This window comes from Spinacia oleracea, chromosome 3, assembly GCF_020520425.1.
Source record: "Spinacia oleracea cultivar Varoflay chromosome 3, BTI_SOV_V1, whole genome shotgun sequence".
NCBI lineage: Eukaryota > Viridiplantae > Streptophyta > Magnoliopsida > Caryophyllales > Amaranthaceae > Spinacia > Spinacia oleracea.
The window spans coordinates 11467177-11485279 of NC_079489.1; the positions used below are offsets into that span (position 1 = coordinate 11467177).

General features: G+C 34.9%; 2 protein-coding genes across 7 annotated transcripts; one reads left to right on the forward strand and one right to left on the reverse strand.

Annotated features, from left to right (window-relative positions):
* The first annotated feature begins 2331 nt into the window (after window positions 1-2331).
* On the forward strand, window positions 2332-10410 carry LOC110788902 (actin-related protein 2/3 complex subunit 2B). The gene is made up of 10 exons (XM_021993533.2): window positions 2332-2651; window positions 7805-7871; window positions 8163-8370; window positions 8497-8663; window positions 8802-8879; window positions 8973-9105; window positions 9226-9317; window positions 9404-9460; window positions 9616-9667; window positions 9909-10410. Exons 1-10 carry the CDS (start codon window positions 2545-2547, stop codon window positions 10142-10144), a joined length of 1197 nt encoding a protein of 398 aa, XP_021849225.1. The 5' UTR covers window positions 2332-2544; the 3' UTR covers window positions 10145-10410.
* Window positions 7942-16716, reverse strand: LOC110788889 (uncharacterized). Of its 6 annotated transcripts, none has more exons than XR_008929924.1 (5): window positions 15502-16705; window positions 11156-11205; window positions 10751-10952; window positions 9998-10115; window positions 7942-8346 (listed from the first exon to the last, which is right to left on the reverse strand). XR_008929924.1 is itself a non-coding variant. In XM_056838687.1 (3 exons), the coding sequence occupies exon 1, from the start codon at window positions 16453-16455 to the stop codon at window positions 15586-15588; it is 870 nt and encodes a 289-aa protein (XP_056694665.1). In that variant the 5' UTR covers window positions 16456-16702; the 3' UTR covers window positions 9225-10115; window positions 10751-10952; window positions 15502-15585. The 6 variants fall into 6 exon arrangements, 3 of the variants coding, with proteins under 3 accessions (XP_056694665.1, XP_056694666.1, XP_021849212.1); XR_008929926.1 differs by lacking the exon at window positions 7942-8346 and adding an exon at window positions 11978-12527 and having other exon boundaries at window positions 9225-10115; window positions 15502-16716; XR_008929925.1 differs by lacking the exon at window positions 7942-8346 and adding an exon at window positions 11307-11369 and having other exon boundaries at window positions 9225-10115; window positions 15502-16704.
* Between the last annotated feature and the right edge of the window lie 1387 nt (window positions 16717-18103).

The following is an 18103-nucleotide window of genomic DNA, read 5'->3' on the forward strand; positions in this document are numbered from 1 at the left end:
GTGTAACTTCCCACCAGAGCTGAATGGAAACTCAAAGTGCATGATGGAAGCAAATTAGGGGAATAATATAACAACTCCCAGGACTTGATCAAATGACACTTACACACTAACACATGACACTAACACATGTAACCAACATTCAGTACAGACAACCTTGTAATCCAGTAATGTAGTAGAACTTGGCATAACTTTCAAAACCAAATTGGAAGCACATCAAAAGCAAAAATCAATTGTATCCTAGTTCATAAGTTCATAACTAAAGTATCCTAGTTCATAACTAAAAACAAGAAAAGCATAACTAATTGACATAAACAAATTCATAGCTAAACCAAAACAACCCACACAACAACAAAAATAATCAAACAAAATCTGCAAAATCAAAAACCTCAATTACAACTAGAAACACAAAATTAAAAAAACATGTAAATTAAATACATTACAGGTATAACTAAAACACTAAAATTATTAACTAAAACACTAAAATTCTAAACTAAAACAAAAATTAAATCACCAACAACATAACCGACCGTCAACATCAACAACCGGCTAATAGCCACAAATCCAAATTCTAAAGTTCAAATAAACCCTAATTAATTGAGAGAGAGTTACCAGGAAAAATGAAGGCGGAGGTCGGAGAAGAAAGAGAGGCAGAAGTAAGAGATTCTCCACCGCCTTCTCTAGCAGTAGCCAACCGCACCTCCACCATCGCCACCTCCTGTCATGAAATCGAAAATCGAAAATCGAAAATTGTAAAATCAATAAATTAAAGAGAACAAACTGAAAAATAAAAACAACGGAGAACAAATTAAAGAGAAAAATAACGACGGATTGAAACTCAACTAATTAAATGGAGTGACTGAGGTAGCCGGAGATCGATTGAGGAAGGAGAAAAAGCGAATGAGTGTTTCTAGGGTTTCGGAGGGGACGACGACGAGTACAACGGTGGCGAGGAGGTGAGGAGATCGCTGCAAGGAGGCGCCGACGACATGGCCGAGTTTTCTTAGGGGAGAGAGAGAGCGTGCAAAGACTTTGGAGGAGAGAGAGCAGAGAGAGTTTGAAGGAGGAACTGAGGAAGACGGGAAATGAAAATAAGAGGAGAGAGAAAAAAATCATATATATGACGCGTGAGACCACGCGCGCGTGGTTGGCTCTTGAGGTCTTTCCTACACGCGCCTATAAGGCGGTCTTATCGAAAAGTTTCTGTTAATTTGCATCCCAAGATAAAATTTGTGAAGTCTTTGGATTTATATTAGTTACATTTAAATATATCTTCGAGAATCTAAGGTGGATTAGCCAAATATGCATTAGGAGAGGTTTAAGACGTGCTATGGATATTGTCCACAAACTCTCTAGATTTCTGGAAATCAATATTTTAAAAGGAAGTCTTATCTTATTTGGGTTTACATTAGTTTCAATCTACGAATTGTTGGGTTTATATTAGTTTCAATCTACGAATTGCTTGACGTTTTTATCATATTAAGACTCTTAGATTATTTATTTAATAAGACTCTTAGATTATTTATTTAATTAATTAACAATCTAATTATACTTGATGACGTGGAAATCCTACGTGGCGCTCCGAAAACTCTTCAAAAAACCCCCTTTATATATATATATATATATATATATATATATATATTAGATTCTTGCATTGACCTGGTCCACAATAATATTAGTGTGGAGTGTGGACCCAAAATTAATTAATTTTCTCTAGCACATTTTTACACACATAAGGACCTTTATTGTTTTTATAGTGACTGTAATGAGTTAAATACCAAATTTTTTAGATATAGTAACCATTTTTTGTATCATATAACCCTATGTTTTTAAAAGTGAATTGTTACTTGAAATAACATCATTCCAACACAACATGAACCAACGATACAAATTTAAAATGATTAAGAAACGAAAGAAATATCTCAATTTTAAAATGAGAAAACTGTAAAGTGTTAGTAAATAAATAAAAATTGGAACTTTAAGGTGGTAAGTTAAAATAAAATTTTCATAAGATAGTAAATACAAAAGTGATGTATTTTTAAGGTAGTAAATACCAAAAAAATCTCAATCCTAATAAACATGTCAAAGTAAAATCGGAACAAGTTATTGACCTTCTTTTAGGCATGATCCACAATAAAATTTAGTGTAGACCAATTCCATTTAAGAATTGGTGAAACTTATAAGCATCAAGTCTTTGAACGCAAGTTGTACTCAAAGCTTTGGCTGGACACACCTGCCTGGGCGTCACACATCGTGTCAAAAAAAATATCCCTCAACATAAACTTACAAATTTATCATTTTCGACTATATGAGAATTGAATTCAATGGGTTGAATGATGGAGACAAGATGGTGGAGAGACTATGACACTTGGTAACTTGCTTCAAAGATTTGCTACTATCATTATAACTTAAAATTTACTCAAAGCTGCAATTTAGGTCACAACTCACTTATCACTCAAATTTTAAACTTTGATCTCAATTTCATCTTACATAAAACCTCATACATGAAGGTTGAAGGGAAAAAAGGGAAGAACTAAAGTTAACCAAATGATGGGTTGTTTCGGGTTGGATGGCGATAGAAGCAGAAGACTCAAGAGTGGTTTCTTCGAACGTTCATCCCCTGCATTGCAACAAATCCTGCTTCAGCTTTTACAGTAAGACTAATGTTTGATTTTCTGATTTAGAATTATACTATGTGTTGCTTATTTTTTATGCATACATTACAAACTACATTTTTTGGCCTATAAAAATGGTAGTTGATCAAGCCGGGCTAGTATCCCGCCGTACGTAGACTCATTCTAGGTGACACGTGTCACAACTGATGTGTCGAGCATCCAAAGCCTTAGGCCATGCTCCACCACTCCACTAGCTAGGGCGCCTCATGCTGCCATATATAACATGTTGCAATATAAACCAAAACGTACGATAAAAGTTTCCCAAGCAGTCATGGCAGGTCCTGACATTTCCGGGGATCGGGGTACCCCGTTGGTGAAGGGCCCCTTATGCATAATGAAAGCTCTTAAATTTTGAAATTTACTGGGTCCTACTCCTAACTAAGTATTAGTAACGTAATTTTATCTTTTAAATAATAGTTATTTTTAGCTGTATCAAGAAAAATGTAGGATGATGTTAAAGAAAAAATGTAGGATCGAGAGAAGGTAATGGAAAAAGACAGCTTGAAAAATCGAACTTGGCAACCCTGACTCCTGAGCTATATTTACTCCTTTTGCCAACTCAACCACTAGAATTCTCGTATAACATTATAGTTTGGCGGTCTAGGACGGTTACCCCTTATTTCACCACTCAAGGTCGGGTCTGAACCTAATGTGATTTATACACACTTAATATGTTGAAATTAAACTTTGATACGATGATATGTAAATTGTAGATGGTAATTTAAGTGTCTAAAATATTCATGAGACAATTTTTTTTTAAAAAAACCCATGATAATTAACATTCTGATGTTTATATGAGTAACGAAGTATTTAAAACTTCAACCAAAAAAAATAAATGGACGTAAATCACATTGATTTCTTTTACTATATTTGAAGATCATAGTGGATGGTGCATAATACCATATCTATTTAGGAATAACGCTTGTACGAGTATTTATATATATACCTCAAGTCCTCAACTAACAAAAACAAAGCATACATTTTCATAACATAATAAATAATAAAAAAAACACATATACACACACATACAAAATTCAATGGCTTTTTATTACAAGCAAAACATCATACTACTAATTTCTCTCCTTTGCGTAATCTCCCAAACACACGGTAAATACGTTAACGTTACACTCATCACCCAAATGTGTGGCGAAACAAATGCTCCGGCCCAATGCACTAGTTGCATACACGGCGGTGGCGGCAAAGATATTCGTAGTGGCGTAGATGTCGTCAATGCAATGCTTGATTGCGCGGAAAAAGATATTACGACGCTCAAAAAAGACGTGAACAAGATCCGTGACGACAAAGCCACGGACGAAAACATGAGAATAGTCATTGCAAAAATTAGCCCTTATATTTCGAGTATTACACCAAAAAATAAGGAGATACGAAGAAAAGTTTCTTTGGGATTTTTTAAGAGGGCTACCGGTATTATTAATGGAATTGTAGTAAGTGATTTGATAATTTGTAGTACAACCTTTGAGGCGTATAAGATTACTATACCTCCTCTTGTGTTTTCTGATCTTTTTAACATTGAATCTAATTATAAGATCTCTAGTCAGTTAATTAATTTGGAGCCTAAAAACTAAGGACGTACGAGTAACATGTTCGACCTCTAGATCTATGAACTTGTAAATCTAAAAGTAAAACTTTTTTTTTCTTTTGGTTACTTGGGAAAGAAATATGATCTCGATCTATATAAACAAATTGAGATCATAAATTCATAATTCAATACTTAAAAATCGTAGGTAATGATTACAATTTTTGTGACAATTTCTGTCTTTTTGCGGAATTTACCGAATTTTATACGGTATCAGCTTAATTACTTTTTTATGACAATATCTTTTTTCTTGCAGAATTTTATATCATCTTAAAAATCTCATACAATAATGTGCATGATCATAGGAAATGTTATAAATTTTTTAGAACATATTACAATAACTTTTGTGTACCCCGATCTACGGTATTTTACTGTACATTCAACCTAACGCGTAAAAAATAAAAAATAGAACTCACGCAAGATAAAAAGTGACCTTATTTGAGGAATAAACTTACCTTACTTAAGGATAAACGTGACCTTAACCAATGAAAAATGTGACCCTAATAAAATAAACAATGAAGTGACCCTGATCAAGAGTGATATGGTTGTTACAAGTTATAACTATTGACTAATACAACACCAACAATGAGAAAACACTAATACACAAGTGTAATATAGGTAATAGGCTATGTGTAGCTTGAAACCACACCATGTACAATATTGTATATTACTCTCTCATTTGAGCTAATAGCCTTGAAAATAAGGTAACTTATAATTACAATAAAGAAAACCAATAACATCAAAAAGGGTAACTAAAATAACAGAACATATGCGAAAAACCGTCATCTTTTGGGCCGTCACACAATATATTATCGTAGATCGACCTTTCTGAAAAGTTTATGAACACCTTAAAGTAGTCTTTGAGACAAATAACGGAGGGAGGAGCCTAAATTTAGTTCCGGTCTTATTTTTCAACTCTTGTAATTTCAATATTAATGATGTCTTGGCATATTAGTTAAGATTTAAGAATTGCATACAATAGGTTATAAGTTTAAGTCTCCTTCCTCATTTGTAGTTTGTATTGCTATTGTTCACACACAAAAAAATTATTTCATATACGTAGTTTACCAGCTTAGACGCACGTGAAATTTTATAAACTCATACGGAGTATTTTACCATTTTACGTTAGGCAAAGAAAACCAATAAGATCTTGCTAGTGGTAAAGATTAAAAGTCCGTATACGATATATTATATGTTTGACTCTTCCTCCGAAAAAGCATCATGTTTAATTTGAAACAAATTAAATATTTAGTATCGCTTTTGGACTCTAACACGATCTTTTTGAAATATTTTTAGGTAATGAATATCCCAAAACTGAAATTTTAGTTATAAATTAAACCGATCCAAAAATCCCGCATTTTTACCCAAAATAACGGATTTTGGCTTGATTTTTTTTTTTTGAATCAAAGCCTTGACCCGAAACGAGCCATTAACGGTTAAGGGCTTAAGGCCGATGAACCATGATTATGTAGGTTTATAAGCACAATAAATAATTTCATTTATATTTATATTAACATTTATGTCAAGTTAACAATATTAATCTCATATTAGCCTTTGTTTCACATTTAGGTTTTATACTTTTCAAAATATTAACCTCATACTACATCCGTTTCAAAATGATCTTTATACTTTCCGTTTTATTCCGTTTCATAATGTTCTTTACACTTTATTTTATTCTATTTTTAGACATAAAAATTTACTATTTTATCCCTCTTATCTTATAACATTTGCAACTTTCCACTCACTTTATTCTTTTTTTCTCTTACACCCACTCACTTTTTACCCATTTACTATACTTTATCCATATTTTATTATATTTACCCACTTTTTACACACCTTTTCTATTTTATCTTAATATTTGTGCAAATAGTAACCATAAAGATCATTTTAAAACGGATGTAGTATTTTACAACATTTAACCTCATATAGTCCCATTACTTACGTCACACTTAGTTTTCCACTTTTCTCGAATGACATATAAGTTTTATCATTAGCTTTTGTCTCTAACTTGAGGTTTTCTTTATCATAGTTTCTAAGTTTATTATTCGATATTAAATTAAGTTCAACAAAGTTCATTATTTAATCTTAAACAATTTCATGCAACTAATCAATTGTTTTTTTTTTTTTGTTGTTGTTGAAAACGTTCAAGTTAGCTAGATGATTATAACACACTTTTTCACTTTTAATATCAAGTAAACACCAATTATAACACCAATTATTAACTATTCCTACATTTGGCCGAAATATAAACGTTGACTTTATCATATATGAAGTACATCTTACGTGTCATCTAATTAACCATTCACGGGAGCAGTAGAGTTAGTCCTTAATATGTTTTGTACGTTGTGTTACAAACTTACAGACTTACAGTTTGTATCAGATTATATGAAAGGTATGTTTCAAGAAAGCAACCTCGGCTTGGACCTTTTGCTGGAGGATGGGTCTACCAACTGGCAACTGGCAACTGCCAAGTCCATGTTGAGTATATTAAAGCACAAGCAAAAATGATTAGTACTGCACTACTACTGTTAATAAGTGTAATATTTCAACTTTAACACTATTCACGTACTAACTTTGACTTAATTTTTCTATTAATATAATAGGTACATTTGTAGAAAAATACCTTTTATGTCATAGTTTTTGTGGAAAAAACTTTTTAAAACTTTTTATAGTGAGAAAATACCTTTTATGTTAATAGTTTTAAAAACACGCCTTAAGGCCAGATTCCGTCCAAAAAGTCAAGTTTTGGACATTGACGCCCACCTATACTTTGTTCCCTCCAAACATGCATTGGCATGTCCGCACGTGTACCAGTACTATTGCAATTATTATGAAACTGAGGGAGTATAAATAAAGAAAGGAGAAAGATCAATATTCATGAAATTGTAGGGTAAACTTGAAGTCTTGAAGAGAATTTTTGTCATATGCGATCAGCCTAAGACATGGAAATGAAAATTAGTCTTAAAAACATGCTTGGATTGAAAGTAATCCATTCAAAGGGTAATAAAAGTGAAAGTTTGCAAGGGGGTGAAGAACTGAAGATTACTTCTGTACTTAAGTTGTTAGGCCAGACAAGAAATAGTGCTTCCTCTATTATATAGGTAGATATTATTATTATAAAAGGAGAGGAACAAAATAAAATGTGGCCCAGCAACAGCAGATATCCACAAAATGTTGCTAAAATAAAATGGAAGATAATTTTTCACAATTATATGTAGGTTTGTATAAAGTGTCTTAGACAATAGTAATGGAATCACTGGAAAAAAAAATATTAGACCAGGTCAAATTTTCCCGAAAAAAGCTTGGTTTAGACCTGAGAGTTGGGTTTGAAATATGTGCCCAAACTCGGCAAATTGGTCTGTTTTTTAGGGCTTAATATTTGGATTTAGGTCAAGACAGGCTAAAACGAGGTTGATAAACTTTACTCTAACACCATGTTTTAATGGTCAAATTACTCAAATCTTTCATGACAGATATCATACTTGAACTTGTAGTATAAATTTGTAAGCTGATGATCATACTTGTTTCTTGACAGAGATCAAAACCCAGTGGATATAGATCATCATTTATATGAATTTGGGTCTGTGGAATACCGTGTTCAGGTAAACTCATCTCGTGGCTTGGACTAAAAAACTGATACAGCAATTCTGCATCATAAGAAGAGATTGGAAAAACAGAACGACTTAACTTCTTTAAGGGATGGATGGAGTTATAAACATTTTCTCAAAGTAGTTGATATCAGATAGAAAAAACACTAAGGCCTAATTAAGACATAATCTCATTCTACAGTTCCACTGAAACACCTCATTATGAAGTTCCCTAGTTTCTGAACTTATTTCATTCAAGAGTAAAACTAAACATTGATGTAAATTCTGCGGATCACTGTTTGACAGACCTCTGCTTCAGACCCAGAAAACATCTATTTGTCGATATCGACCCCAATACTCACCCCCAGAACACTGGTTTCACAAGGACTGTGTCCTTACACAATACAGAAGGTGAAAGATATAAGTCCTGATGTTGTGGACATACTTCACCCAGCAAGGGAAGGATACCAGCTGACGTTACAGCTGAAACCTGCTCATATTCCACAAGGCAAAGGTTCGTAACTCCAAACTTTCTGCAAATACATTTTCTACTATAGAAAATCCTATAACATTGCATATAAGCACATTGGCAATGACAATAAGATCTAATTCATGAAACAATATTGTATTCCTTGTACAGCTGGAGCAAAGATAATAAAGGAGATTGCTGCAGTAGCATCAGTAATATTGAGTTCTCAACTGAAAGAGATGCTCCGAAATTTCAGTTCAGAGGATGCTCCAGAAGGAACATATAAACCAATCAAATGTGTATATCACCCAAGAGAGCCTCTCTTTGTCAACAGACAGGTATCTACATATAAGCAAATTTAAATGAAATTTCCCCGTTTACTTTTACAAGAAATACTTCCTTTAGTTAACAGCATCATGAATTCATGATCGTTGTAGGGGTTTGTGTTTGATGCATAACATGTATGTGCTTGACAGCCACAGAAGATTACTGTTATATTCCCAATGAGATTTAAGGATACTTCAGATGTGGTTATAGCTACGTCCTTCTTCCAGGTTTGTGCCCCCCCGACCATAATTCTACATCATGATCATATCCTAAACGTAAATTTATGTCGATCATCTAAATGACAGAAGTTTCTATATTAGGAGCTCATGGACATTGGAAGCTCCGAGGCGTTTTCTAAAGCACCTGCGTGCACATGGTCACCTATTCCTCCTCCAGAGTTGAGAGGAGAACTTATGGAAGACTTGAGCACCAATGCAGGATTCGTCTCTTTTGGTATCATTCTATTACATACTAAGTCTACAATTTAGTCTCTAATTCACTTTAAGTGGATTTCTAGAACGAAGGGAAAATCTGGACTATGAAAATTAGCTGATGACTAACTTTGGTGTACAGACATATTTTCGCGCCATGTTGATGATAAAAGACTAGATAAAACTGTGTGGAATCTGCTGAACTTCTATAACTATGTTAAATCTTATATAAAGGTACAACTTCTAGTAGCTCCTAGCCTCCTACTGATTTAGACAATGGTAAATTTCAAATCTTGATTATAACGAAAGGATTAATGCAGAGCACCAAGGGATTCATTCAAAGAAAGATGAGGGGGAGGTTGGAAGATTTGGTCAAGGTAGAAACACTACAATCATATCTTACTTCTTTCAGAATCTCTTTAGCTTGTCCAATTTGAAGGAATTTTTATTTTATTTTTAAATTGAGTATGAAGCAAAGTTTATGCAGTTTTATTGACAAATAGATGATTTCTTTTGTCATCATCTGTTGCAGATCTTGCATAAACCTGACCTAGATGAAGATGACCATGAACAGAAAATTCGAGGTATGTTTTGGGTTGAGTCAAATTCTGAAAACTTCATGTTATGATTAGTCTATAGTTTATACATAAGGAAAATTAAAATAACAGTATAAAGTAGTCCGTAGCTCACTTCAAACCAAAAGACTCCAAACACAGCATTTTATGTCATGTCCATATTTTTTATATGGGACAAGCTGTAAAAATTTGATACCACAAGTTCACAAGAAAAAAACAAGTTATGCATTATGCAACTACTGAAATACAGGATGCGGGTGGAAAATAAAGCCTGTTAGCTCTTCAAGATTCAGAAAACATTATGGTGATTTCAAGAGGAAGATAAAGAGAATGAAATACCGGATTAGAATTCACGGATTCAGTGAATTGAACAAGAAGATCAAGAGAATCCATCATCAGATTAAGAACCGTAACTTTGGCCTTCGCTCCCAATGGTTTTCTACCCCCAAATTCCACTCTGCAAACAGATATACAAGATTAGAGTAGTTCTATTCATGATCTGTAAAAGCAATTTCTTGCCGCCAGTGAAGGATGGATGCCCAATGACCAGCTAGCAGCATAGCAGCTTCATACGGGACATAGGCTGACTGATTACAATGCAAACAAATAAGTGAACAGCTTTGGTACTTTCCAAATTACTTCTTAACTGTAACAACATGTGCTTATGTAAACTTAGATGCATAGACTAACATACATATTTAAATACAAGGAACAGAAATACGAAGTCCTATTGTTTTTTTTTTGTCTGGTTATATTGGTGAATATAGAGAAAAACAATAGAAGCATCATCAGTTTATGGTTCTTGTTTACATCTTTCTAGATTCACATTTCCCGGTGGAGAAATGTTTAGAAGCTAGAATCAACATTAATTGAGACTTTCCTTTCATTCCAGGGTAGTTGCAACTTGTTAACATTTCTCAAAAATAATGAGTAAGATGCAGGCATAACATGCACAAAGATCACAAAATGCCAAGTACAGATAATCAATATCTATATCTTACACTAGACTAAAAGAGAATAGGGAGACCAGATAATACCAAATCCAGATAAACAATACTCATTCAAACTCCGTCTTGTTAATATCATACAAACCTGGATTTCGTGTCAGATGGAAATAGGAGATGCTATAATCTTGTATTCAGAGTTCCCTGAGTCTCTCCTCTACCAAATTGTTCTAGAAGTGTGAGGAACACTTCTCTCTATTTGAAGGAAAGTGTTGCAACTTTACATAACCATTTCCTCTGTCACTGCTTGCCAACCTCACATTTTATGCAGACAATCTCTCAGCACTTCACTACACAATTTTGAATTCATAACGAATAAGCAAACCAGACATGAAATAAACTCTGAGCCATGAATGGTGATGTAGATATAAGAGTGACACACACACACACACAAAAGAAAAAGAATAACTTAAGTGCAGTGTATTTTCATCAGCTGAGAAGGTGGAAGGCAGCATTATCAACTCAATTTACCAGGATTAGCGTGAAAACTTACACAAAGTTTGATATTGTCAATGCTCTTCAGTTCAGCTTCCAGAAAGACATCTGTTAAAAAACACTCTGACGTAAAACAAAGCTAAACAGGGAAGCGCATGGAAATTTGAATGTAGCTAGACAAACTTGCACGAGTTAAAATGCCTTCTTACTGGCTTCTTCGCTGTTTGTGGACCAAGGGAGTTTACAAAGACATGTAATCTGTTGCGACGATTCTTCCACAAAACAAGAAAAATCTCAATTCGCATGTTCGCTAGTCTCAACTCAAATGTAAACTGAAGAATCGAGATTCTAAAAGCAAATCAGAGTTGCACTCTCATGTCAACTTTAATAAGAAGAGGAAAACATATGACAGATGCGCTATTTTTTATTCAATGGCTCTGAAAGTGCAGGTTGAAACACATTCTGTCAAACATAAGACAAGAACAGTTCTAAGAACAAACTGAAGTGATCACTATAGTGCCCTCTAAAGTCTTAACAACTGATAAAGAAGGAGGAAAACATGAGTGCATAACGTCTGAACAAAATATAGAGAAAAAAGCATCAAATAGGTTCATATCTTAGTCTCACATTCTTCAGAATTTAGCTAATTCACGTGAAGAAGCACAACACACTTAAGACTGAAGGATAAGCTAAAGGTCGCAGTTATATACGAATTCAACCTAAAGTTCACTATCGTAATGCCAAACTGTACCATCATATATACAATCTGCTAATCATTATTGGTACGCTGTATAGATTGTGCGATTTTTAGGATGATACTTAAAAAAGACATTTGATGGAAGTCTATAAGCATTCAATCAAAAGTACGAATATCAATTACCTTGTCTTAGACTCTCAGCATAATTAATTCGCATCAAAATAAGGAAGGAGCACTCAAGTCATGACTTTCCTTCTCCTGTTTGACATAATTAATCCTTTGAGAAGGCTAGGCTAAACTCATTCCCTCAATCATTTGTCTTTATAAAGGCTTTTCCTTCTAGTCCATCTATATCTCATCATGATAAGAGACTTAGTTGTTGTAAACCAGCCAAACAGTTTTTGGCGCCAAAAACTGTTAAAATAACAGGATTTCTGTTACAATGTTGACTGTGCATTTTCTGTTGGCAATAGTTGACTTTGATGTATAGAGTTGTATAAATTCGAGCTTATGCTTACTGTAAGGATTCATTCATCATCAAGTCCTTTCTTCCTCTCTCTCTTTCTCTCTCTAAACTTTGAATTCTATATCTCTCTTCTTCTATTTCTGTCAAGTTCTGATGAATTCATGCAGGGAACTTGGTACCAGAGCTCTCTGATCCTCACAGTCTTCCGCAATTGATTGAAGCTTGAAAGCTTAAGAAAAACCTAGATTCTTGAAATTTCTTCATGCACTGAAAGTGTTTGATTAATTGTCAAGTGGAAACCCATGAAAAAATTAGCCTAAAACAACCGCAATAAACACAAATCCATTTCATTTTTCTGTGGTTTTCAACAAAGAAATCCATCACAGACAAACAGTTATTTATTACTCCAATTTAAAACCAGTTACAGAAAAGTCTGTCATGCTGGCTGCTACTAGGAAACATAAAACAATGGAGGAGTAGATTAAGGTCATGGAGTCAAAGCTTGATGATCAGTCAAAGAAGCAAGACTTGTTTTCTCAAAACCAGGAAGCCTTCAACAAGGAAATGATGGAAGCAATGCTGAAATTGATGCAGACTGGGGAGTTCAATCAAGCCTCTAGAGTATGTACGTAAACTTGATTTCTCAAAGTTTGATGGTACAAATGTTAGAATGTGGCTGTAGCAAGTATTTTAGCCTGTGCAAAGTTCCTGGTGATTAGTGGATTGATTTGGCTTCACTAAACACGTTAGATAAGGCAGAAAATTGGGTTACTGGTTACATATCTGTTAGAAAGAATCTGATGATTGATTGGAAAGACTTTGTGGGAGATATTACAGCAAGATACAGGGATGACAGTAGTACACACGTTGTTTAGCAGTTCAATAGGCTGAACCAAGGCGATTCTCTTGAGGTTTACATTGATTAATTTAAGAATTTGAGGTCTGTTTTACTGCAAAATATTCATGTATTACCAAATGCATACATCTTGGATAGCTTTATAGGGAGTCTTAAACCAGGAGTTAAACTTTTTGTTAAAGCTTTTAAACCCAAGTCAGTTTCTGAGGAAATTAGTATGCAAGGTTGCAAGAAGAGTCTCTTCAAGCTAATAACCATAAAACACATGAACCCTCTTTTCCTTTACTAACCAATTCTACTAAACCACCTATCCTTCCTACCCCTTAAACCAGATTCACTCAAAATACCTTAACTAAACACAATCCTAGACCATACAAGCATATTCCAGCTGATGTAAGGGCTGAGAAAATAGCTAAAGGAGTAAAGGACTCTGTTATTACTGTGACCAGAAGGTTGAAAGGGGCATAGTGATAATTTAAGGAACCACAGTTATTCACTGTTAGTGTTGAATTCTTGGGTAATGAATCTGACATTCTGACCTAAATGATTCAGACGAGGAGGATCAGTTACAGAACAATAAAGACTTACAAGTTACAGAACCAATTATTTCTGGAGTGCACTTTCAAGAAACCAAAACATTCATACCATCAGTTGTGGGAATAGTTGACAATAAACCTTACATATATTGATTAACTCAGGAAGCACTCACAAGTCACAACTTTATAGATTTGTCCTTAGCTGAAAAGTTAGGTTGTGAACTGGAAAAGATGGATACTCAATCTTACAACCTATTAAGTGGTGTACAATCAACCTCCAGCATTGCAGTTGCCCTACAGTGGAGTGGATACAGTTGACAGAAGTATGCAGAAAAGGGAAGACATTATAAAAGAGCTTAAGTTTCAGTTGACCAAAGCTCAAACAAGAATGAAAACACAGGCTGACTTACATAGGTCTGAGAGACGGTTTGTTATTGGAGATTGGGTTTGGCTCAAATTACAACCCTGTAGACAGAAGACAGTCCAACACAGGAGAAATGAAAAGCTAGCTCAAAAGTATTTTGGTCCCTTTCAAGAATAGGCAGTTATTGGGAAGGTAGACTTCAGATTGAAACTGTCAGCTGATTTACAAGTACATGATGTGTTTCATGCCTCCCAACTCAAGAGATTTCATGGTGTTTTATCAGTTGTAGCTCAAATTCCAGAATGGTTTTGAGGACAACCTGTTGTACTTAAACCAGAAGCCATGTTGGGAAGAAGAGTTAAGTTTCAGAATTAAAACTCTTATACAGTGTGTGATCAGATGGAAAGGGTTATTATGAATTTATGACAGTGAAGCTACTTGGGAGAAGTTGAAGAATTTGAGAGCAAATATCCAGCTTTTGTGGTATCATAGACTTGGGACAAGTCTTTTAGAAAGGGGGAAAGTATGATAAGGGACTTAGTTGTTGTAAACAAGACAAACAATATGTGGTGCCAAAAACTGTTAAAACAGATTAACAGAATTTCTGATGCAATGTCGACTTTGCATTTTCTGGTAGCAATAGTTGACTTTGATGTTTAGGGATGTATATATTCGAGCTTATGCTTATTGTAAGGATTCATTCATCATATTAATGAAATTCCTATCTTCCTCTCTCTATTTCTCTCTCTAAACTTCAAATTCTATCTCTCTCTTCTTCTATTTCTGGCAAATTTTGGTAAATTCATCCAGGGAACTTAGTCCCTGGATCACATCACTACCATGATTACTACAAGTCACAAACAATACGCCATTCTTTTATATTTCCTCAATCAGGTTTAGTCGTCATATGACTGGTTCAAATTACACTATCAACATGACAATCAATTCAGAGCGGAGAGAGTAATAATTAGGATCCGTAACAGCAGCTTGAACTGTCACCACAAGACAGCATTGCCAGGACAACAATGATACAGTTGCCAAAATACTCAACACACAAAGTGCATCAAACAGCACATTGCTCCAAGCATCAATTGGTTGAAAAAATGCAAACACTATTCAAAACCGATTCTCTACAAAATTAAACGAAACAACTGCCCCCAAGCATTCCAGTTGAATACAAATCCATTTGGCACATCATAGTCAAATACTCCTAAACGTGAACAAGGAAGATAAACTGTGTCCTAAACAACAGACTCATCACAGAAATATTTGATAAGAAATGTGTTTTGTGTATAAATAACTACATACGAAACATTGTTCTAGTTATCATGGATTGTAAAAGATCAGTAACTGAAAAAATAATAATATTATTGATGATTTGATGTTAAATACATAACTGTTCTTGTATACATACAGAAAAAATAATATTCTATTGATAGTATTCTGTTAAAGCAGCTAATCTACACAAAACTTGAAGCTACCTACCTCCAGAGAAGAAACCCTCCTCGAATCCCTATCCACAGAACCTCATTTCTTCCTCATCATGGGTAGATACACGAACTGGAACCTCTACAACTCCAGTTCAATTTCAGGAAGCTGCTGCAATAGCATACTGTGAGACTCAATTTGCGCCAACAACGGTCCACTGCCCTCGCCACATCTCAAATTCTCCTTACATGACAACAATCCAAACAACCCAAAACAAGCAATTACAACCATAATAGCATGCCACACAAACAACAACTTCATCAATGCAATACCCCTCAAGCTATCCTCATCAAGATCACACTTAACATCAACATTCATTTGATTAGGCAAAAGTGACACTTCCTGACAACCCTTCAACCCAAATGTAGAAGTATACAAATTCAACCCAGCTTGTAACACCCAAGTCCCTTTAAAAACCATCCCACTAGACAGCAAAAAGTCGGCCAAAAAGGAGGTAGGCCTAATCGACAAATACAAGCAAGAAAAGGCACAAACCAGGGTTAAACCACCAAGTAAATCATACACATTGCTACTAACACCAGTAAAACCATTCCCATTGATGAAATACTCAACCAGAAAGAAAACCCCAGATAAAAGAAACAGAAAACTATCATTAATCACCAAAAAGTCATGATTTTCTCTCAAAATAATTAGAATTAAAAGTACCCAGAAGAGGAAAATGACTGCCCCATTTTGAAGGAAGGCGAATTTGTAAGAGGGGTGGCCTGAAAATGAGAGAAAAAGAAAAAGGTCTGAAAACGCAGCAATGGGTAGGGCAATCAGAAGGGCATAAAGGTCGAAGTTTTTCCATTTAGGGTCGGTGAAAAACCAGGGTTTTGAGCGGTATAGAGAAGGGTCTTTGAGGAAGAGGGAGAAAGAGGAATGTAAGCGTCGAAATCCAACTGGGAAGATGAATAGAAACGTCGAGAAATGGGTTGCGAGTGATCCCATTGGTTCTGTTTGTTCTTGGGGTTGTGTTTTGATTGATTGTTTTCTGGGAATTGTATTTGATTTTCTGGATTAATTGAAGAAATTAGAGAAGGATGAGAAGATAATTTCTGGGCGTAAACGGGTTTGGTTTGATCATGGTTGGTCGTTGTTGCTATTGATCATGGGAGTTTGCTGAATTGGGGGTGTTTGACTATGCAATTTCAAAGGGAGGCAAATGTTGTACGGTTGATGGTTGTACCCGAAAAGAGAAAGAAGGGGGAACTATTTGGCCTTTGAACTTGCCCATGTTAGAGACGGGTACGTGATTTGACGGAGGTAGGGGTGACTGTGGATCCAAGACCTTATTCGGATTCTACCTTAAAATTAGGGTATGAGTGTTGATTTTTTAGATCCTATAAGGTAAGGATAAGGGTAAGGGTAGGATATGGGTACATGATGTATCGGTAAGATATAGATATATGATGATGTATCGGGTAGGGTAGGGTAAGGTGAGGGTCCGATTTTTTCAACCTACCTCCATCGGATCACGTACCTATAGACCCTTAAGACTCATTCCCTACCCATACCCTAAACTGAACCCGCTCAAATTTTATTAAAAAAATATAAAATATAAAAATAACACAAAACCCTAAAGAAACCCACAAAATCACATCCACTCCTCAACAATCATCCAACACTACCACTCACTAAGTCTAAGAAACCTCTAGTATTAACGTTGTGTAATTGAGAACTTGAGATATTTTAAATTTGTGACCTTAGTACTTTAAATTGTAAAGTGTTTAAGGAAAGACGAAGCTGATTTTGGGTACTAGTTATAAATCATTAGAATCAATGATCAAGTTATTTCCTGGCTGCAGAAAGAAGGTCAAAGGATGGACTATTGTTATTTGTTTTAAAATATCAAATAATCGTCTGACTTGTACTTCCTCAATTTTTATATAGTTGCAACACTTTCCTAAAATGAAAATGTCACAATAGTTGCAACACACCTAAAATGTATTTTTTTAGCCAAAGTTAAGTTTACACCTAAGATGAAGTAAGTAATGTGACTAAAGTGGTTGTGAGTTGTGACCCCACTCAAGTACCACTTTCTTAAATACCGTGTAGAGGGGTATGTTGCAACAATAAAGAATCGGAGGGAGTATTTTTTCCCGCATTACATATAATTGGATAAGAAAAAAAAAGTAGATAAAAGTTATAGACAAAATAGGCACACGGACCCACTCTAGACCCTAGAACCTACCCATATCCTACTGGACCCATAGGGTGGGTAAAGATCTTGTAAGACCCTATAGGGTAAGACCGTAAGGGTAGGGTATGCTATAGTTCAAGAAATTAGGACCCGAGTCCGGATATTGCTAGACCCTACCCACATCCAACTTATTGCTATCCTAGATGGAGGCGGCGTCAGATCTACCGTGGAGGTTAATCCTCAGATGACACAGTGATCTTTCAAAATAAGTAAATTTGACGAGGTGGTTAAGAGTGTTAGTCAGCAAAGGGTCTTGCGCGCACAAGGTGTACAATAAATTTATTGTACACCAAGATAACTTTTATGCAAATTTTCGTAACTTTAACCTATTTTCCTGTAACTTTTATATTATAAAGTTAGGTAAACATTTTAAAGGGTTAAATGATTAATTTATAC

What these genes read in the sequence shown, in the direction of transcription:
- LOC110788889 (XM_056838687.1), bottom strand. Translation starts at nt 16,455, where the DNA reads ATGGGATCACTCGCAACCCATTTCTCGACGTTTCTATTCATCTTCCCA.
- LOC110788902 (XM_021993533.2), top strand. Translation starts at nt 2,545, where the DNA reads ATGATGGGTTGTTTCGGGTTGGATGGCGATAGAAGCAGAAGACTCAAG. An exon ending in TAGCTACGTCCTTCTTCCAG is followed by an intron (nt 8,880 to 8,972) that starts GTTTGTGCCCCC and finishes TTTCTATATTAG; the next exon opens with GAGCTCATGGACATTGGAAG. An exon ending in GGTTGGAAGATTTGGTCAAG is followed by an intron (nt 9,461 to 9,615) that starts GTAGAAACACTA and finishes CATCTGTTGCAG; the next exon opens with ATCTTGCATAAACCTGACCT.